The sequence below is a fragment of the Arachis hypogaea genome, chromosome 14 (assembly GCF_003086295.3).
Source record: "Arachis hypogaea cultivar Tifrunner chromosome 14, arahy.Tifrunner.gnm2.J5K5, whole genome shotgun sequence".
NCBI classification, from domain to species: Eukaryota; Viridiplantae; Streptophyta; class Magnoliopsida; order Fabales; family Fabaceae; genus Arachis; species Arachis hypogaea.
Window position 1 is genome coordinate 140,666,858 of NC_092049.1, and position 21,861 is coordinate 140,688,718.

The 21,861-nt window shown below is 32.4% G+C and overlaps 2 protein-coding genes and 1 long non-coding RNA gene across 5 annotated transcripts; 1 reads left to right on the forward strand and 2 right to left on the reverse strand.

Moving 5' to 3' along the window:
* Positions 1–906: 906 nt before the first annotated feature.
* LOC112798031 (uncharacterized) lies at positions 907–3,556 on the reverse strand. The gene is made up of 3 exons (XR_011871564.1): positions 3,214–3,556; positions 2,415–3,052; positions 907–1,269 (listed from the first exon to the last, which is right to left on the reverse strand). It is a non-coding gene; the product is annotated as an uncharacterized lncRNA (long non-coding RNA).
* A 2,706-nt stretch (positions 3,557–6,262) lies between these two features.
* On the forward strand, positions 6,263–8,619 carry LOC112798032 (TMV resistance protein N-like). The gene is made up of 3 exons (XM_025841181.3): positions 6,263–6,711; positions 6,823–7,104; positions 7,278–8,619. Exons 1-3 carry the CDS (start codon positions 6,506–6,508, stop codon positions 8,341–8,343), a joined length of 1,554 nt encoding a protein of 517 aa, XP_025696966.1. The 5' UTR covers positions 6,263–6,505; the 3' UTR covers positions 8,344–8,619.
* A 107-nt stretch (positions 8,620–8,726) lies between these two features.
* On the reverse strand, positions 8,727–14,197 carry LOC112798033 (F-box protein CPR1-like). Of its 3 annotated transcripts, XM_029298057.2 has the most exons (4): positions 13,017–14,180; positions 9,636–10,837; positions 8,968–9,365; positions 8,727–8,816 (listed from the first exon to the last, which is right to left on the reverse strand). In XM_029298057.2, the coding sequence occupies exons 1-2, from the start codon at positions 14,141–14,143 to the stop codon at positions 10,276–10,278; spliced, it is 1,689 nt and encodes a 562-aa protein (XP_029153890.1). In that variant the 5' UTR covers positions 14,144–14,180; the 3' UTR covers positions 8,727–8,816; positions 8,968–9,365; positions 9,636–10,275. The 3 variants fall into 3 exon arrangements, with proteins under 3 accessions (XP_029153890.1, XP_072071386.1, XP_025696967.1); XM_072215285.1 differs by lacking the exons at positions 8,727–8,816; positions 8,968–9,365; positions 9,636–10,837 and adding an exon at positions 11,837–11,979; XM_025841182.3 differs by lacking the exons at positions 8,727–8,816; positions 8,968–9,365; positions 9,636–10,837 and adding an exon at positions 12,491–12,731 and having other exon boundaries at positions 13,017–14,197.
* Between the last annotated feature and the right edge of the window lie 7,664 nt (positions 14,198–21,861).

Genomic DNA, 21,861 nt, shown 5'->3' on the forward strand with positions numbered 1-21,861 from the left:
ATAATTATAGACTGTAGTTGTTCATATTGCAATTTCTAGTTATGTTGCAATTAAGTGATTTTATGGTGGTGTTACATGTGGTTGTTTTCTTACGTTGCTGCTAGCTTTTTCTCTGCCTTTTGCTGCATCGAGTAAAGTATTAGATCATCAAAATTGTTAGATCAAAATAGGCCTATGTTTCAAAGGATTTCTCCATGTTGCATTTTGAACAAAGTATTAAATAGTGTAGATTTAAAGCATAATCTTCTTTCCTATATGGTTACTCTGAGTTTCTGGACACTGCCTTAACAGTTTGAAAGCGAAATGAAAGAACATGCACACAAAATTGAAGAGGGATCAAATATAAAATTATCCCTACTATTAAGAAAGGCATATTTAACATTTCGATCTAAAATATTTATTTGTATCTAGTTCTGCTCATGAATCTCAGCCATCACCTTTTTTTTAACCTATTAATTTTAGAGTGCAATAGCTTCCATCTTCTGTTACACATTCAGAAAGGGGTTTAAAGAAAATGGAAGCTAGCAAGTTAAGTCTTCATTTGCTATCCTATATTTAAGTCTTCATTTGCTATCATATTCCACACCTCAGCTTAAAAGTTCAGAATTGTATTTAATAAAAATATATCTAAAAGCTAATCCTAAGACTACAAAGTACCTAATAAAATAACGTTGAAAGGCATACATAAAATGTAAAATTTACACCACTATAACAATTATATCAACATGCTACAAGGTTTCATTACCAGATACAACAACAGATAAGGTTAAGATAGAAAACTTAACGGGGTTCAATTAACCTATCATGATAGGAAGCCCTACGAGCACATGCTCTATGAACAATGAATAATTCAAGTGGCAAACACAAATATCTCAAATGTCAACAAGCAGAATAATGAAATACATACTACTAAAGACCAAACTGAATTGATAAATTAACAATTTGTTTACATGTTAAATCTCATATTGATGTGTGATATTCTGTGTAGACATAATAATACAACCAAGGAAGTATTGAATAAAGATAAAGAATTTAATATCACAGATTGGATTCAACTAGAGGAAGCTATATTTGGACTTTCAAATGTCCAATTTTTCACATTCATAGTTGGAAGAAAGGAAATCACACTTTAAAGCAAAGCAAAGCCAAAATAAAATCAAATTCTCTAGAATTTGCCAATCCTACACTTTATTTACAACAGAATTAAGTGGCTCCGTTGTGCAATCATTCTCTTCTAATTCTCTTTCCTTGTTTGACATCTTTCTGATTCTGATGGCATACAGAAGAGATCACCATTGCATTACACATGAAAAAAAAGAAATGATTTAAAAGTTAAAATCCCTCACCACAAGACTAGGCTTTAGGAAGCAAGACAGTGATCAATGAGTCCCTAAGCATTGATAAATTCCAATTTCACCATCTAGACAAAAGTGGCATTTGATTGGAACTTGATGCATAAAGCATATTATTACTTATTCATTAATCATAATGCAATGAAAACTAACAGGAATAGCTTGGTGCAAAGCATAGGAGGATAGTTACATACCGATTATCCTTATCCTTAATGTCACTAGGGAGTGGCAAGAGACTCTCTTTTTTCCACAGGTTAATCACGTTTTTTCCCACATTTTATTGTCTAGGATAGACTTTGCTCTTTGTTCAAAAGGTTACTTTTTTGTGTCGAATTACTAGAGAACATATTACTGGTGCATATATCAACAATAATCTTGATATTGGTAACTGACTAAACAGGGAATTTAAGAAAAATTCAATATATTTGTAATACACATACACATTTCGCTTTGACCAAGTGTTTGTTATGAAACTCTACTGGCATGTCCAGTTTCATCGCTAGTTTTTCTTTATTTCTTCAGTTATAAATTAGGTTATGTAGTTGCCCTTTCGTAACACCTAGTTCAAGTAAGCAAGTCAGCCTCTATTTCAATTCTTGGTTAATTACCAATGCTTTTTCTACCAACGGTTTTATCAGTCACATATTGACATTAAGATAAATCTTATGAATTTAATTTCATTATGATGTGCCTAACATTATAAGGATACACATCAGCTAAAAATATTTATCTATAGCAATCAGCAGAAACAACGAAGCATGTATAAGATTTTCATGGTAAAATGTCACATCTTTAGAAATGAAAAAGAGCTAAACCCTAAAACCTCATCACAAGACTAGACTCTAGAAAGAAAGACAGTGATTAGTGATTCCCCAAGCACTTGATAAATCAAGTTTCACCATGGATAGTCAAAACTCAGATCTGAATGCAACTTGATGCACAATGCATCTTGCTCAGTACTTCTACATCAATCACAAAGTTTAAAACTAGCAGGAATAATGTGGCGCAAAGCATAGCAGAATAGTTAAATAACATTCTTCTTCTTCTTACCCTTATGCTTACCATTACTAGGGAACGGCAAGAGACTCTCTGTATATACAGTGCACCATGTCCAGTTGTAAGCTAGCTGTTGAAAATGAGGACATCTAAAACGTTGGAGCAGCTCTTCTCTGATATTATATTTGGCAAACTTTATTGATCCATATACTACTGCAATAATGTCACTACCATTGGATAATCATAGAGGCTCAAACTTTAAAGAAGGAATGACATACAAAGTCCAAGATGACTGCACTTTGTATTCTTTCATCACCCATACGTGTGTTTTGCGTTCAACCCAGTCCTGAGAATACAAGGCTAGGCACCCTCCTAGTATGACCAATGTGGCAGCATCAGGAATTATGAGTTGTTCAGGCAAAGATATCTTTGAGAAACTTCTTTCCTTCAAATCAAATGCAAGAAGAGAGGACGACAACCAATGAATAGAGCCATTAAAGAACAACCCACGAGATTGCCACTTCGTAAGATCCAATGGGTTGGGGAGTGCAGCATCAAGATTAATCCATGAATTGGTTCTCAAGGACAAGCAATCTAAGAGTTTGCAGTTACTATCCTTCCAAGCTACAACAACTAAGTAGTCATCCCGTGACGCATCTTAACCAAATCCATACAGAATCGCATTACGGGGAAACTTGAAGTACCTGTCAAAACCTAACCAAGAGTAAGATACTCTTTTGCTGAATCCGGTGAGTGGGTTCCATACTACAAAATAGTATGGCTCTTGGTGTAAGAGAACAAACCCTCTGCAGGATCCCATCACACGAAACTCAGAAAGTGACTTCTTCTTGAAAGGGAAAGATACCTCTTTGATTTTATAATTTTTGTCGTTAAATGCTTCTTCTAGGTGAAGAATGTAAGCTTCCGTGGAGTCCTTGTTTTTTATGCACGCATGGATGAGTGCGAGAGAGAAGTGAAGATGCGATTCCGCGAAGTCTGGATCGGAAATGAGAGAGTGCCAAAGTCTTCCAAACGCACTTGAGGCGGCCGAGATGTTTGACCGGAATCCTCAATAAGATTCTCTGAATCAGGTCAAGAGGGAGGATGTCGTGAATGCTCTTCTGCTTGTTCTCCTCCATGATTGATCACTCTTCAGCTTTGTTCTTTTGTTTAGAGTTTCTGCGTTGGTACAACAGGGGATTCGAATCTGCTTCTGAACACAAGGGATTATTATATAAACTTAGAAAGTATTAAACCCCAAATTATTAGTTTGTAAATTTATGAGTAATAATAAAAAGATTGGTTTTTATTTTTAAAGAATATAAAAGTGATAAATTTGTCTCTTAATTTTTTAAACTCTTAATATACAAATATATAATGGGTAATTTTGTAGTTGATTTTTTATGTATATCTAGTATTTTTGTTACACCAATTTAGTATCTAATCTTTTTAAAATTCTGGTGATTAATTTTACCTTTTTGTCCTGTCAATATTCTAAAATCATGTTCAAAATATTATGTTAGTACTTATCATTTCAAAACGTGTTTAAGTAGTTCCAATAAACACCTCTACTATATCCTTAGTTAAGTTGTACGTGTACTAGTTCAATTACATTAACATCTTCATTTTCCTCCTTGGCAAATGAAGAAGATGTGATCTGATTGAAAAACTCATGTGCAAAGCCTGGGGGTTGCAAATGAGTTTGATTCTCAGGGAAGCTAATGTTCTAACAGAATGCTAACCTAACATCGCCCTTGGTTTGGTTGGTGATTGGCCAATTCCAAGGTCTTTCTCAATAGAGCTCTACTAATGAAATAGGGGCGGCGAAACCAAGGCTTTCAGTCCCTCTCCATGGGGGATCCGTATATGTTGTTCAGGTCGATCTGAAGGCGCAAAAATAGCTAGAACTGAATGCGGAAAGTATGGAAAAACATCTCGTAATGTATTTAACCAGAAAATCGATTATGCTTCTTCCGCAATTGGATAAGCAAGGACTTTCATTTGATCTAATTTGATAGCTGGGAAATGGAAATCCTTATAGCTATTTTTTTTATATTGATTAAATATATGTGTAATATATTGTTATTGGAAGATTTGGAATTTTTTTTATATGGTATTTTATTCAAATCGAATGGTTCGATTTGTTTGAAGAAAAAAATAAACTACAAATCGGAGGATCCGATTTATTTGAAAAAAAAATAAATTACAAATCGGACCATTCGATTTATATTTTTTATTTTTTTTTATTTTTTAAAATAAAAATCGGACGATCCGATTTTAACATTAAAATTTTTTTTATTTTCGAAATCACAAATCGGACCGTCCGATTTGTGATTGTTGGTTTAAAGAATGAAACAAATCGGAGGCACTTAATTGTTTAAGTCATACCAGTGTAAAACTCATCTCTTCTCACATTATCGTGAGATACATTCCTCTCTCTCACACATGAAAAAGAAAAAGCGGCTAATGGTATTGCGGATTCTCTTGCTAGGAGAGGAGCTCTCAGCAGTGAACCTTACTCAAGTTGATTCAAACTTGGAGAGAGTTGCAGGAGTATATTCATCTTGAGAAGATACCCTAGTGTGGTTGTACGGATTCTTTTTCTTGTTTCTTTTGTTCTTTTCTTGGTTATTACTTATTAGTATCCACAACAATGCAGAATTTGTAACACAATCTTAGAAGTTGTAAAAGCTTATACCAAGATGGTTAAATTTTTGTATTTTATGTCCAGAAAATTGAACCTAAATATACAATCCTAAATCTCTCGTTGCACACTCTTAGCACGTAGGAAATCAATCAGAAAACTGAACTGAAAATATACGGCCTATACATTTAAAAATCAATAAAAGAATATTGTAGATAATACATAGAAATTGACAATTTCAAAATGGCAGTTCACATGTCAAATCTCATATTGAAATGTGATATTCTGTTTAGACATGCAGCAAATATTACATTGTTTCTACAAATCACAGCATAGAACAAAAGACAATTAATTATGTAAACCCTTTATAATCATATAAATAGAGGGGTTAGTGCTGAGAAAACAAAAACCAATAACTTAATGATAGGTCACTCGAGGATAATGCAGCAAAAGGATGAAAAAGAATATACATAGAAAAAAAATATAAAAAGCAAATGAAAATTTTCAAAAGATATATTCGATTTAACAGGATGCTAAACTCCATTTGCACGTTTCAAATGTTCTTGAGTTTTTTTCCATTAAATATTTGGATAGAAAATCATAATTCAAAGCAAAATAAAACTAAAATTTTTTGAAGCTTCCTCCCATTCAACTGGCGAATCATGTGCTGTATTTGCAACAAAATTAATCACTCCTATAAACTACATTGGAATACAAAATATAAGTTAGTTTGTATGGAATTGGTGGATATAGAGCTAAATGACTGTAATCAATCATGCAGTCAAATTGATAGAATGTTGATGAGTTTGGTTTTATTGTTATCATTTGGATCACTTGGGTGAAAATGAATGACAGAATCTTCAGGAATCAAGAAACAGGTCAGGTCGATTAGGAGTTATAAAGAGTGAAGTGATATTTGATCTTTTGAGTTGTTGATGACTTTTGTTGAAAATGTTTAGGAATTAGTTTTTTTTTTATCTGTTTAGTACTTTTCCATTGATGCTCACCTTGTTGTGTTGAGCTTTTTGTTTCAAAAAAAAAAGTTAATTTGTATGAATTAGTTTCTCAAAGTTAACCGTGATTTTGGCTATAACCTCAGATTTTTAATTTCTATTCTCTCTTTGTACACCCTACAAGCAAAAGGTGGAGAGAAAGAAGAAACTTCGTCAATATGTAGGGGTCCAGACTGTAGGGTAAATAAATATTTTTCCAATCACTAAAATGCAACTTTTGCATAAATAATACATAAAACTATGTACACACATGAATGATGATCTGCAACTTTAGAATAAAGGAAGGTAATGGAGAATGACCAAAATATTTATTCAGACCGGTTTGTGAATGATTTACAACTCAAACTCCATTTATGTGACTTTAGAATTTTAATATTGGCAAAAACTTTTCTATCAAGCATTGTGTTTTTTCACCTATGCTTTCTTGGTTCATTGAGTCAGAGCTCACCGGTTGAATAACTATGCTATCACAATTGTAAGATCCACTAAAAATTGGTCTCATGGCAGATCATGATGCAGAATCTTCCTCCTCACATTTCATATATGATGTTTTTCTGAGCTTTAGAGGCTTCGCCCGATACAGATTCACAGATTGCCTCTATCATGCTTTGTGTGAGAGAGGAATCACCACCTTCAGAGATGATGAGAACCTCAGAGTTGGTGATAGAATCAGATATACTCTTCTTGAAGCCCTTGAAAGATCCAGGTATCACCTCACTGAAAACTGAAAATAACTAACTGCTTACATCATCATCACCTAACTAACTTATAACTAGTTTAATTAACTAATTAATTTACATGTGGATCATAATAACAGGATGTCTATTGCTGTGCTGTGTAAGGACTATGCTTCTTCCACATGGTGTTTGGATGAACTAGCACAGATCATGAAGTCCTGGAATAATGGAAAATTTCGACCAGTTTTGCCAATATTTTATCAAGTGGAACCATCAGATGTGAGGCGCCAGAGGAACCAATATGAAAAAGACATGATGAAGCATGAAGACAGATATGGCAAAGACTCCCATGATATAAAAGCATGGAGGTCGGCTTTGCGTGAAGTGGCCAATCTAAGTGGAGTGACTTGTACAGTGAAGAGGTGAGTAACCTTTAATTCATGAAGTAACCTTACTGTTTTAGTGTTAGCTTCTGTTTTCACAGCTTCTTTACAAGATTTTGAGCATTTATAGTAACTTTGCTTCATTTTTTGATGGTGTATGTATATATTTCCTTATGTAAAATGAGTATGTATTGAAGAGATATTTCATGCAGCTATGAAAGTGAGATTATCAACAAAATTGTTCAAGAGGTCTCGGAGAAGCTTCCTCCTGAACCACTATACATTAAGCATCCAATTGGTTTTGATTCTCACTTTGAAGCAGTGGAATCACTTTGGAATATTGAATCTGACAATACCATTTGCATGCTGGTCATGTATGGAGATGGTAACAAGACCACATTTGTTGGAGAGTTGTTTAACAAGTTCAGGCATCAATTTGAAGCTGCGAGTTTTCTTCATAAAGTCTCTGAAAAATCAAGGAGGAGTGCTGATGACCTAGAAAATCTCCAAGAAACACTTTTGCATGAAATGGGTGTGCATAAAAAACCTAAGCTGGGAAGCATGTTAAAAGGATCTTCTATTATAAAACAAAGTTTGCATAATAAAAGAGTCTTTCTAGTTCTTGATGATGTTGATAGTATAGAACAGTTGGATTCATTGGCAGGAGGAGGTGATTGGTTTTGTCCTGGTAGTAGAATTGTTATAACAACAAGAGATGCCAAATTCCTAAATAATCAAGTGTTAGATGGATTCAAGATTGAGAAATATTGCATTAATGAAGGTGAATTCGAAGGAATGCAAGGTGCTAGATCAAATCAGAAGAAAGATAAGGTCTTCGAGGAAGATATGGTGGGCTTTGTGGATATCTTCAACAATGTAACCAAGCAGTTGAAGGAAAATGAGACCAATCTTAATGTTATCTCGGTAATAGGCATGGGTGGTTTGGGTAAGACTACCCTTATTAAAAAAATTTACAACAATAATGAGGTGAAGAAGTTGTTCTCTTATTGTGTGTGGATTACCGTTTCTAAGGACTACAAAGCCACTGAGCTTCTTCAAATCCTTCTGAAAGGTTGCGGGTTGTTTGAGTCTACTAAAGGCAAAGACATAAGCAAGGATGATCAAAAGAGCAAGGTCCAAAAGTTCTTAGAGAAGAAGAAGTATTTGATAGTGCTTGACGACATATGGGAGCCTGAAGTTTGGGCTGAGGTAGAATGCTTATTTCCGGATAACAATAATGGCAGTGCAATATTGATAACACATAAAAAAATCAAATAAAAAAACTAAATTGAAAATCTACAGCATAAAGAAATTTATTAAATTTAAAAACTAATATTGTAGAGAATATAGTAAATTTGACAATTTCATGCAAGTATTCTGTCATCATCAAGCAATAAGCATAAGCAAGGTTAAACGGATATGCACATGGTGTGTTGATTTGGTTTCTGATAACAGGAGAATTTTAAGAGAATTTAATGTATCTGTAACTCCTAATTCAGGTAAGCACCTCTGCCTCTACATCAATTCTTTAGTTAATTACCAAAACTTTTTTACTAACAATTTTATCAGTCACATATTAATTACTTGTATGACATTAAGATAAATCTTCTGAGTCTTATTTCATTGTGATGTACCTAATAAAATTACAAAGGATACACATCAGCTAAAAATTATTTATGGTATTGCCAAAGCTAACATCTTAACTGAAAGTATCTATTCCATATATGCAGTCAATATCTAAAACTAAAGAACTAAAGATAAATTTAAATAAGAGATATTATGTACATCTGCAATAATAAAAACATATAAAGTTTGATAACAATAAGAAATATTACTAATAGGATCTTCATCAAATTATTATTTACTAACTTATGCACTTTAAATGCTAAACTGGCAGTGTACTAATGAAATGCTATACCAATCAACTGAGTAAATCAAGAAGCAAGACTCAAAATAAAACAACTCTCGTATACGGTAATTTTTGTTTCTGGGTTTGCCATCATTTGCTAGTGAACTTCTAAAACCAAGAACGCTAAAGGTAAGATTAAAAGAAGGAGTATATTATGTAATCTGCAAAATAAAACCTATAAAGTTTTGCATAACCAACTAAGAAATATTACTATTAGATTTGATTCAAAAGATATATTGGATTTAAAAAGAGACTAAACTTCATTTGCACTTTTCAAATGTTCTTCCCCAAGTGGCAAGTTGTCCACTCATATGTTGGCTCCTCATTCTCTCTCTTTGTTTGAATCTTGGGTGATTCTAAAGAGCCTAAACTTGATGGTGAACTTGATGGCCTGCCAAAAAGCAGAACTGGTAAAAGTCAAAACTTTAGTCATGAAAAAGATCTAAACTTTGAAACTCCACCACAAGACCAGACTATAGGAAGCAAGACAATGATTAATGATTCCCTAAGCATTGATAAATTCAAATTTCAATATCCATGGAATAAAGTGACATTTGATTGAAACTTGATACATAATGCATATTCCACATTACTTATTCATTAATCAGGCATTGAAAACGAATGGGAATAGCATTCAAAGCATAGGAAAATAGTTACATACAGTTTTCCTTCTTCTTCTTATCCTTATCCTTAATGCCGCTAGGGAGTGGCAAGACGGCAAGAGACTCTCTGTATACACAGTATCCCATGGGAGGCGGACAAGGAAGATTTTTAAGACGCTTGAGCAGGTCTCCTCTGACATTGTATATGAAGTACCCTATTTTATCATAACCTCTTCCAATAATATCACCGTTACTGGATAAGCACAATGGCTGAAAGACTTTGCAAGGAATCTCATAGAGAGTCCAAGATGAGTGCACTTTATATTCTTTCATCACCCATATCTCAGTTGTACCGCTACCATAATTGTGACCATACAAAGATAGGCAGTCTCCTAGTAGGGCGAGACTTGGAACGGGGCATGCAATGATTAGCAGTTGTTCCGGTGCAGATATCTTTGAGAAAGTCCTTTCCTTCAGATCAAAGCAAAGAATAGCATCCCTGTAATCTTTAAGACAGGAAGGCACCCAATGAATAGCGCCATTCAAGAACAACCCACAAGAATTGTGGTCAAACCAATCCAATGGACTGGGGAGTACAGCATCAAGATTAATCCATGAATTGGTTCTCAAGGACAAGCATTCCAAGTGATCTTGTTGCCTTTCATAATCCCTACAAGCTGCAACAACTAAGTAATCATCCTATGATGCATCATAACCAAATCCATGCAGATGCGTACTGTAGGGAAGCCTAAAGCTATGGTATTTAGGACGACTAACAATATGAGAATAGGATATTCTTTTGCTGACTCCAGTGAGTGGGTTCCATACCACAAGAAAATGTGGGTATCGATGCAAGAGAATAAATCCTCTGCAGGATCCCAATACCTCAAAATCAGAAGGTGGTTTCTTCTTGAAAGGGGGACAAACCATTCTTTGTGATGCATCATTGTCGTCTAAGTAAACCAAGTAAGCCATAGTGTCGTTTTTCATGAAGAAGCATGCCTTGGTGGCGGGGAGAGAATGGCAAAAATGCAATTCCGCAAAGTCAGGATCGGAAATTAGAGAGTACCACAGCTTGGAAACGCATCTGAGGCGAGCGAGATGTCTGATCGGCACCCGCAGAAGAATTATGTGAATCAGATCAAGAGGGAGGATGTCGTGAATGGTCTTGCTCTTGTCATTCTGATTCCTCTTCTCCATGCTCGATTGCTCTTTTGCTTTGTTCACCGTGTGCTTCAGCTGCTTCTTCTTCTTAAAATTGCTTTGGAAACATAAGGGAAGGGTAGGGTCAGTTTTGGATGGGAAATTGAAAAAACAATTACTTCTTTTAAATCTAATAAAAAAGTGTAATTTATTTAAAAAAATAAATATAGTATTTTTAGATTTATTAAATAAAAAATGTATTTTTTATTTAAATATTTTAAAATGGTAAATTTTTTTTTAAAGTGTATAAAGAAGTCTCAAAATTATCCCTCAAAATGGAAGCTAAGTTAAGTCTTCATTTGCTATGATTTTTTTCAAAGGTCAGAAAAAAAAGGGCAAAGAAGAGTAAAGATACACAAGACTGTTCTTGTGTCCACACAAGTTAAAAGCATCCTATATTGCTGTTTCTAGAGCAAGTAAATTCATCCAAGTTATGATTACTGTCATGTCCTATACTATTAAATAAGAAACTGCTGTTAACTTGTTCCATTTGGCATATAGCTTTTTTATGGCACTCTGATGTGATGTAGGAAATATAATTTGCCTTTTAATATAGTTGCATTTTACTACAATCACCATTAAAGTTATTAAGACCAAGTGAATTTTTTAATTAGTTGATTTATTTCTATTTAATTCTATTTTGAGTTTTCATTAAGCATATTTTAAAATCTTGCTAATTATTCTAGTCTGATTTGTCTGTCTTGGATGGTAGTTTCTTTTACATATTAGTTTAAGTATAGCATATTGATGTAAGGATATAAAATAAAAATCCTTAGTAACTGAGTAGATAACAATCTGATCAAGAATAATTTTTAGGGGTCAAAGAGAGAGAGAAGAAGCAGAAAATGACGATGAACAAAATAGATAGCAAACTCATCTAGGACAATTTAAAAAAAAAAAAAAAACAGACATGCCAAGAAGTGTACATTAAGCACTCAAGAAGCGTCACCTCCTTGAAAGCTTTATTTACACTACTAAAATTTGTTGCTACTTGCTACTGGGAGAGTGAGGGTCAATATTCAATAATAATGTGTTTGATGTATTTGATATAAGAAAATATTGCTTATACATTTTATCCAACCACCTCCCCATCTAATGCCTTTTTACTTGTATTCATGACATCAAGTTGTATGCATCCTGATAGCTTTCTAGCATGAATGATTCCTTTAGCATTTTGTCATGCCCAAGTCATAAGCATAACTGCATAAGCATAAGCACGGTTAAACGAATATGTATGACGTCTGTTGATTTTGTTTGTGAAAACAGGGGAATTTGAGAAGAATTCAATGTATTTGTAATACTCCTACACATTTCGCTTTGACTAAGTGTTTTGTAATGAAACTCTACCGGCATGTCCAATGAACTGGGGCGTTGAATTTCGCTTAAACTGTGTTAAACCTGCATTTACGTTCCCCAAATAATTTACTGATATCCATGGTTACTAAGATAAATTTCATCGCCTGTTTTTCTTCTTCTTTTTTTCTTCACTTATAAATTAGGTTATATACTTGTCCTTTCGTAACACCTAGTTCAAGTAAGCCTAAAACCTCACCACAAGACTAGACTCTAGAAAGCAAGACTGATTAATGATTCCCCAGGTATTTGATTAATAAAGTTTCACCATGAATAGTCAAAACTCACATCTAAATGCAACACGATGCATAATGCATCTTGCTCAGTACTTTCACATTAATCTCAAAGTAATAGCAGATTGGATTCAACTAGCGGAAGCTATATTTGCACATTCAAATGTTCCAGTTTTTCACATTCATAGTTGGAAGGGAAATCATACATTAAAGCAAAGCCAAAATAAAATCAAATTCTCTAGAAGCTTCTTTCAGCTCAATTTGTCAATCCTACACTTTATTTGCAACAGAATTAAGTGTCTCTGCTGTGCAGTCATTCTGTCCTAATTCTCTTTCAGTGTTTGACATCATTCTGATTCTGATAGCCTACAGAAAAGATCACCATTGCATTACACATGAAAAAAGAAATAACTTAAAAATTAAAATCCCTCACCACAAGACTAGGCTTTAGGAAGTAAGACCATCAATGATTCCCTAAGCATTGATAAATTCCAATTTCAACATCCATAGACAAAAGTGGCATTTGATTGGAACTTGATGCATAATGCATAATGCATAATGCATATTACTCATTACTTATTCATTAATCACAATTCAACGAAAAACTAACAGAAATAACTTGGTGCAAAGCATAGGAGAATAGTTACATACCGATTATCCTTATCCTTATTGTCAGTAGGGAGTGGCAAGAGACTCTCTGTATACACAGTAACGGTACTGGTTGGAAGCGGACAAATAAAACTTTCAAAATGCTTGGGCAGGTATCTTCTGACATTGTATTTGAAGTACCCTCTTCCTCTGCCATTGCCTCTTTCATCATAATATCTTCCAATAATATCACCATTACTGGATAGGCACAATGGCTGACCGAATGTGCTTATCTTATAGAGAGTCCAAGATGAGTGCACTTTATATTCTTTCATCACCCATATGTGAGTGTTATAGCTATCATTATAATACAAGGCCAGGCAGCCTCCTAGTAGGGCAAGACTTGAATAGGAGCATGAACTCATTACAAGTTTTTCCGGCCCAGATATCCTTGAGAAAGTCCTCTCCTTCATATCAAAGATAATAATAGCATCCCTGTAAGCTGTAAGAGGGTAAGGCACCCAATGAATAGCACCATTCAAGAACACCCCACAAGAATTGCAGTCAAAAACACCCAAGAGTTTGAAGAGTGCAGCATCAAGATTAATCCATGAATTGGTTCTCAAGGAAAAGTAATCCAAGTGATAATGGTCATCCTTATCCTGCCAAGCTACAACAAGTAAGTAGTCATCCTGTGAAGCATCATAACCAAGTCCATAGAGATGGAACTTGCAGGGAAGCCTAATGTCCTTGTGCTTACAACGAGAAACAATACAAGAGTAGGATATTCTTTTGCTGGATCCAGTAAGTGGGTTCCATACTACAAAAAAATGTGGGTTTCGATGTAAGAGAACAAAGCTTTTGCACGAGCCCAGGACCTCAAAATCAGAAGCTGATTGTTCCTTCTTGAAAGGGGACCACACCTTTTTTACTTGTAACGATGCATCATTGTTGTCACTAAATAGTGGTTCTAAGAAAGCGACAGTGCGGCCTTTTATGAAGATGAATACGTCGGTGGCTGCGGGAGAGTACTGAAAATGCAATTCCGCAAATTGTGGATCGGAAATTAGAGAGTACCAGAGCTTCGAAACGCATCTGAGGGGAGCGAGATGTTTAGCCGGAACTCTGAGGAAGATTCTGTGAATCAGGTCATGAGGGAGGTTGTCAATGCTTTTCTGCTTCTTCTCCATGCTCGATGCCTCTGGCTTTTTGTTCTTCTATTTAGGGTTAAAAGTGAAAGTGTTAAACACAAGTGATTATAACAAATATATTAAGGGTCCATCTAGTGTACAGATGCACTTTGGTACAGATTTACAGATTTTTGTTTTTATTTGGTTTAAAAGTGTTACTTAAAGAGAAAGTGTTACCCTTAATCGTTAACTTGGCTCTGATACCAATTTTGCAATCCTTTTTACTAGTCCTTGTATATTGTAATTTTATTTTTATATTATAGTTTTCAATCTTATTTTAGTTTATAATATTCTTTTTTGCATGGATTATTGTATATAAAATTTTTTATCTGTTTGTCACTTTGTCTTTGTCTTTTTCTTTAATATAATTTCTTAAATCCTCAAAAACTTCTTTTATTTCTACACTTTCTGTTGTTTCTAAATACCTTCTTAATTTTTCAACTTCATTTTCCATTTTTTCTTTCAACAATTTTAATTCTTTTAAGTCATAATATGGTTTTCCAGGCATTTATAAATTTTTTAAGTTTAATTCCAACTTGTTTATATTTATTCTTATTTCTATCCTTTTTATTATAAGGTCATCAATTTCGATCTGAAGGTTATTTAATTCCCTTTTATACTCTTTTATTTTACTTTTTAATTTTTCTGCCCTTTTTCTTTTTATTTTATTTTCTGGTTTTTTAATCTTTTTATGCTTCATTATTTATTTTAAAATTTCTGCAAACTCTATCATTGATTCATCACTATTTTCTAGAGATTCTATTATTTTTTCTAGCTCTTCAACTTCTCTTTTTAACTTGTCATAGATTATTTTTAGAGCTTCAAATGCTCTTTGATTTATTTCAGAAAACTGTAAATAATTCAAACGATTTTCTCTTGCAAAGAGCTCTTGTTTCTTGTCTTGATAAGTTACATATATTTCTTCTTTATTTATTGTCATAATTTAGTGTTTAGGGTTTCATTTAATTTTTCGACCTTTTTTGTTAATTCTTTTATTTCAGAATTTTCTTCTTTAATCTTCAACTTAGATAGACTTAAAGGGCTATTAATTTTAGATTCTCTAATTTGAAAATTCGATGAAACTAATTTTCCTGACGGTTCTTTTAATAATAGAACTGGGTTTTCAATAGCTTTATATTTTGGTATTTCTGTTTTTACAATTTTCTGAAATAATTTATCGACATAAATTCTTTCTCTGTTTTTAAATATTATACTATGATGGCTATTTGTTAAAGCATAATTTATTGCATATGTAATTGAAAATGGTTCATCATCTTGTTCCATTAGATTCTTTCTGTGAAATTTATAAGCCAGACTTATAGATCTTCCAAGATTTTCAGTTGATAAAGGTATAGCATATCCCAGATGGGCATTAAATTTAACATTTACGTTTGCCAAGTTTCCATGAACAATTCCAATTATTTGATCTATTGGGTCATCAGTAATTCTTTTGTCACAGATTGCTAAGCTTATTGGTGAATTAATTCCTTTCATATATGTAGATTTGATTAAGACTTGTATAGTACTAATATGAATCCATCCAATTTTAGATCTTTTTTGTTGATCCTTAATTTTATCAATCTGTTTACTTAATTCTTCATCATTTATCCAAGCTATTTCAAGTTCTCCATTGGCGGATTTTATCTTTATAGGGGCTTCAAGTTGAATTTTTCCATAGTATATTATATTTTTTCTATTAAAAACTTCTTTTAAAAGGTTTTGTTTATTAAAATTTTCGTTTGATTTGAGATTTAATTCTGTTTTTAAAACAGCCTGTTTTTCATTATCTAATAAAGCACTTAATCTATAATAATCAGATTCTTCTGTTAATTCTAAACTTTCTAAATAATTCATAATTGAAAGACTAGGATGAATATGTACCTTTCTGGAGAAAAACTTCCTTTATTTAATATATTTTACATAAGGTGTTTTTATCTCCAGAGGGGAGATTGTAAATACTAACTCCAGAGGGGAGTTTAGAACTATTTTTCCCTAATGGGAATTCTTCTTCAGACCATAGAATCGCCTCGGCAGCTTCCTCCTTGCTCTCCTAGCATTTGAGTACTCTTTGCCTCCTGCTTTCTATTTTCTGATGCCTTCTATAATTGCCTAAGCAACCTATTTATAATGGTTGGGTCTGATGGACAATTCCCATCCTTACCCTTCTTATGACGTCATTGCTTACGTCATTGTTTATTATCTTGCACCAGCTACATTGTTGGTGCTCTATGACCTAAGCGCTTACGTCACTATGTAATAATGTTGAGAGATGCTTCAGATGTCTTTCATTATGTGTCCTTCAGATGCGTTGTCTTCTTCCTTTATCATGTGGGTTGATTCCGTTTTATTATTGCTTTCTTCAGATAACTCTGAGACGCATAGCTGGCACTTGTGGTCTTCTCTGTCTTTTATCAAATAGCAGAGATTCCTCTTTATCCCTTCAGGGAGCTTTTCTAAGAGTCCAGATAAGTTGTAGAATGCTGATTCAAATTCCACTAAGAGTCTCATCTCTCTTTCTTCAATTTCATTCCTTTTACTAGACACAAGCAAAGTATTTCTGCTTTTATAATTAATTCTTGTGTGAGATTCCCTTGTTATCTTTTGAGTTCTTTCGAAGACCCTTGCTAGTGTGCTGGCTAGCCTTCCTTCATGACTGTAGATTGTTAAATCTTGAACTTGATCAATTGGTTGAAAATTTCCTGGAAAGACGGACATGAATATTACTTGGTGTGCTGGAACCAAGCATTCTTCTTCTTCATTAAAAATAGGTTGACTGTTCGTAAATTTTAGGGATATATCCCTTGGATTTACGTTGTCAATCATATTTTTAAATCTCTTCACTGCATCAACGAATCCTGCAGGAAACTCACTAATAATTTTTAGATCATTAAAAATTAAAATTGAATCAATTAATCCATACTGGAAAAACTGATAGGTGTCCGATGGGGATGCATCTGGAAATATAACCAGCTTTGTTAGCTGTTTTTTGGCAATAGGATAATATCCCAAAATTGCTCTTTTTTCTTCAGTCCAACTCAGGACTATATTAAGGGTTTCTCTGAGATTTGATCTACAGACCCTTTTCTTTTCTTTGATTTCAGCCCTTGTAGGAATGTTTCTTATTATCCCTGTTCTCTGGGTTTGAATTGGAGCTTTATCTGCTCTTTTTAGGGTTTGCTCTGGATGAAGAGCTTCATATTCCCTGAAAGATTCCTTTGCTTCTTCCAGTGTTAAAAACCCTCCTTTATGAATTATCCTTGATTGATGTGTAAATGGTGCTGCTTTTTCCCAAGCATCATATACTCCTTTCATGGGGCCATTATAAATTACATAATATTTTTTATCTTGGGTGGATTTTTTGATAATTTCAGCAATTGTTTTATTTTCTGGAATTTTTTCTTCACCTGATTTGTCCACCACGCTTAGCTGGCTGAGCTCTGATGGTTTTGGCTGTTGTGTTGATCTCATTGCTTCTATGGCCTTCTTGAGGGATTGGATCTGTGTCCTTATTTGCTGACAATGCTTGCATTTTTCGAGTTCTTGTTCGTATTTCTGAATTTCTTGATCTAATGCGTTGTAGACGAACTCCATTCTCTTGTTAATGTATCTGCAATAACATTTTTGTCACCCTTAATATATTCAATTTTTATTGGATATTGTAACAAAAATAATTGCCATCTTACCAGTCGTCCATGATTATAATCAACTTTTAAATTATATCGTATGAAACCTGTTAGGTAGCTTGAATCTGTCCTTAATGTAAATTCTCTGGGTAGTAAATCAATTTTCCATTTCTTAAGAGATTTAATTGCTGCTAGAGTTTCCTTTTCATGAGTGGTATATCTCTGTTCTGTTGGAGTAAAAGTCCCTGAAATATACCTGCAAAGTAATTCCTTTGGGGATTTTTTAGAATCTAGTGATTCTTTTCCTTGCTCCAAACTTTTTATAGCTTTCTTAGCTTTTAGACATCCTGACCAGGTTATGTCTGAAGCATCTGTTTCTACTATTAAGTAGTCATTTTCTTCTGGAATATAAAGTTCTGGAAGTTTTTCACATAGTTCTTTAATCTTTTGAATTTGCATACTATCTTTTTCATCCCATTTCCATTCTTTTTTAGTACTTATTTTTGGAAATAAGCTTTTAGTGTATTCTGTTATATTCTTCAAGAATCCTTGATCAGAAATATAATTTATACACCCTAAAAATCTTTGTAGTTGTTTTCTATCTTCTATTTTATTAGGAAATAAATTTACCTTTTCTAGGACATTTGGCTGAAGTTTTAGCTTTCCTTGAGTGGATAGAATTAATCCAAGAAACTCTATTTTTTGTTTTGCTATTCTTGCTTTCTTTTTGCTAAGAACTAATCCTTTTTCTTTACATCTTTCTAAAACTATTATCAATTTTTGAAGATGATCTTCTCTATCCTGTTTTGTAAAAATTAGTATATCATCAATGTACACTAAAACAAATTCATTTAACTCTTTTAGATTTTCTTCCATAAATCTTTGATAAATACCTGGGGCTTGTTTTAATCCGAATGTCAATACATTCCATTCATAGAGCAACACACTTGTTGATTCTTTTGTTGGACAAGTAAAAGCAGTTAATTTCTTTGTTTCTTCGTCTAAGCGAAGTTGCCAATATCCTGATTTTGCATCAAGAGATGAAAACCAAGTTACTCCTTTGATTTTTTCTAAAATAGAATCTTTTCTTGGAAGTTTATGAGCATCACCAATAGTTGCTTCATTCATCTTCTTATAGTTAATAACCATTCTTCGTTTTCCCCTTTTAATTTCATTATTGTTTTCGACATAAAAGGCTGGAGCCGCATGAGGACTTTTACTTAATCTTATAATTCCTTTTTTCAAAAGATCTCTACATTCTAATGAAAACTCTTCTCTATCTCTTGCGGAATAAGGGATTTTATTTGGAACATTTATCTCTTTTGTCGGATCTTTTAATTTAATGCTTACTAATTCGTTATTTGTATTTTTAATATCTAAAGGATTTTCAGCACAAATTTCATCCAAAAGTTCTTCTATCTTTATTTCAAGATTATTTTTTGGGATATTTATTTGAAAGTATAAATTTAAATAACATGACTCTAATATAGAAAATATTTTAAATTTTAAGATCTTATCTATAGTAGTAGTCGGTATTTTTATACGTTTTGATTTTTGATTTATTGAAGAATCGTGTGGAGCTTTTAAAACTATATATGTTAGTTCTTGAATGAATGGATGATATAGCTTTAAAAAGTTATTTCCTATGATAAAATCCATTCCAGAATCTAACATGTATATAGATGGAACAATGAACCTATAATTTTGAATAAAAATTTCAACCATCTCTGCTTTTTGGTCAATTTTATGTATTGATTTGTCAGCTATTCTAACTCTTAATGGTTTCTTTAATTTTTTCCAATCAAGTTTTATATTTGAACTAGCAAAGCATTGTGTTGCTCCAGAATCTATGAAAGCATTTATAAATTTTTCTGTTATTTTTATAGTAATAAATGTAGCATTATTACTCAGTCTCTGAGTCTGTTTCCGAGACATATTCAAAAATATAGTCTAAGTTATCATCAGATTCTTCTAAAGGTTCCATGAAACAAGACTTAGCAATTTCTATTTGTTTAGTAAGATCCTTTTTGTCCTTCTTTTTCGGACATTCATTTGCATAGTGTCCTTTTTCTTGACAATACCAACACTTACAATTTTCTTTTTTATTTGGGCAATAATCACTTTTTTGTCTCTTGTTTTTATTGTTATTTCTTTTTCTAAAATACCTCTTTTTCCTCCAGTTTGGATAGTATTTTCTTTTTCTAAATTGATATTTTCTTTTTCTTTGAAATTTTTTATTAAGACCATATTTTTGAGGTATCTCTTCATTATCCTGACAGCAAATTCTAATTATATTTGCAAATCTTTTTTGAGTTACTTCTTGCATACAACGTTCTTTTATTTCCTCTCTTATTGCAGAGGTTGCTCCACCAAAATTATTTTCAATTGTTCCTCTATTTATTTCTCTTATAAATCTTCCCATAATAAATTCGTTAGCAGGATATGGAAGTTTTGTTATATACATACTAAGATAATGATTTTTATCTTCTTCTTTTAATTTGTAATAATGTATTCTATATTCACATATATAAGACTCCACATTACATAGATCATATATGTGAATGTTAGCTAAATGGTTTTTTGCTTCTTGATATTCTTTATTATAGACTTCTTGTTTATGATCTATAATATTTTTTCCAAAAAATTCTTTATATAGAATCATCATTATATATAATATCTTATCATAAGCTGTTGTTTTTGTTGCTAATTCTTCTATTATTTGGTTTTCTATTGATGTCATATAATCTCTTATAACTCCTTTAGTATGAAACCCTATGTAATTCCAAATGTCTCTTCCAGATAATTCATTAAGTTTTGGATTAGTAAAGGCTTCTAATAAGAAGGAATTCAACCAGTTTTCAAAAATTTCTTTTTCATTTGTTTTACAGTCTAAATCGAGCATTCTTTCTCCTTCTATTTCCTGGATTTTAGGAACGTATTTGATGGTATTTTTGTATATTTTGAATCTTTATTTATAAATCCTTTTTTAAAAGCATAATTATCAAAACCTGTTTCCCATTTAAATTGAGATTGATTATCCCTAGATGTTCCAGCTTCATTTTTTACTTGTATTGGAATTGCTGGTTCTTCGTCACTTGAATAATCTAGGATGTGTTCTTCATTTTCTATATTTTCAGAATTTACTAATTCTTCTTCTATCTGAAATCCTTGTTCCATAATATTATTTTCTTGAGCCATTTTTAATTGTTTAAAAAGCATTGTAACTTCTTCTAATTTTTCTTCAATATTCATAATTTTAGTGGTGGTTTTACTTTTAAATCTGTTATGTTGATTATATTTTGAAATTTTTCTTCTTTTGGATTTTCTTTTTTCCTTATTTCTTTGAAATTTTATGGATACTAGTATTTCTTCAAGCATATCTACTATAGAATTTAATTGTGGGTTAAAAGTATGATAAAGATGTGGGGAATCATTTCCATGATAACATTTCTTAGAAATTCCGTGTGAAAAATAAGTTTTTTCAGGTTTTTGAAGTCCTTCAATAAAGCTTATAGTAAAATAAAGATTTTGAGAAAAATTATTTTGTATTGATTTTAAGAATTCGGTGTCATTACAGTTGACATTAGTTAAAATCATTAATTTTTGATCTATTAATTTTGATAACTTAATTATTTCTTCTCTTAAATCTTCTAATTTACTTTTTTCCATTAGGTGACGCTTTTCTTTGTGAAGAGCTACGGTTTTAAGTGAAAAGTGTGGCTTTAGAAAGTGTGGTTTAAGTAAGCAAATCTTTAAATCTGTACAGATTTAGATCTGTACCATATAATTTTCTATATATTAATTGTCCTTTAAAATTCAGTTTTGCTCAATTTTTTAGTTTAATAATATTATTTAAGTATTTTTAATTAAACTACTTTCCTATTTTTTAAATAAGATAAATACATTATTAATTAGATTTAGTTTAAATTTTATTAATTAAATTTTTTCTAATTTCTTCTCTACAAATAAAATAATTTTTCTTTTATTTTTCTTTTAATTTCTATCTCCTATTATAACGGTTATCTTTATCATCACCATTTATCACGTACAATGTTTATTTTTTTTATCAATTTTTCTGTTCACTTGTCGATTCTT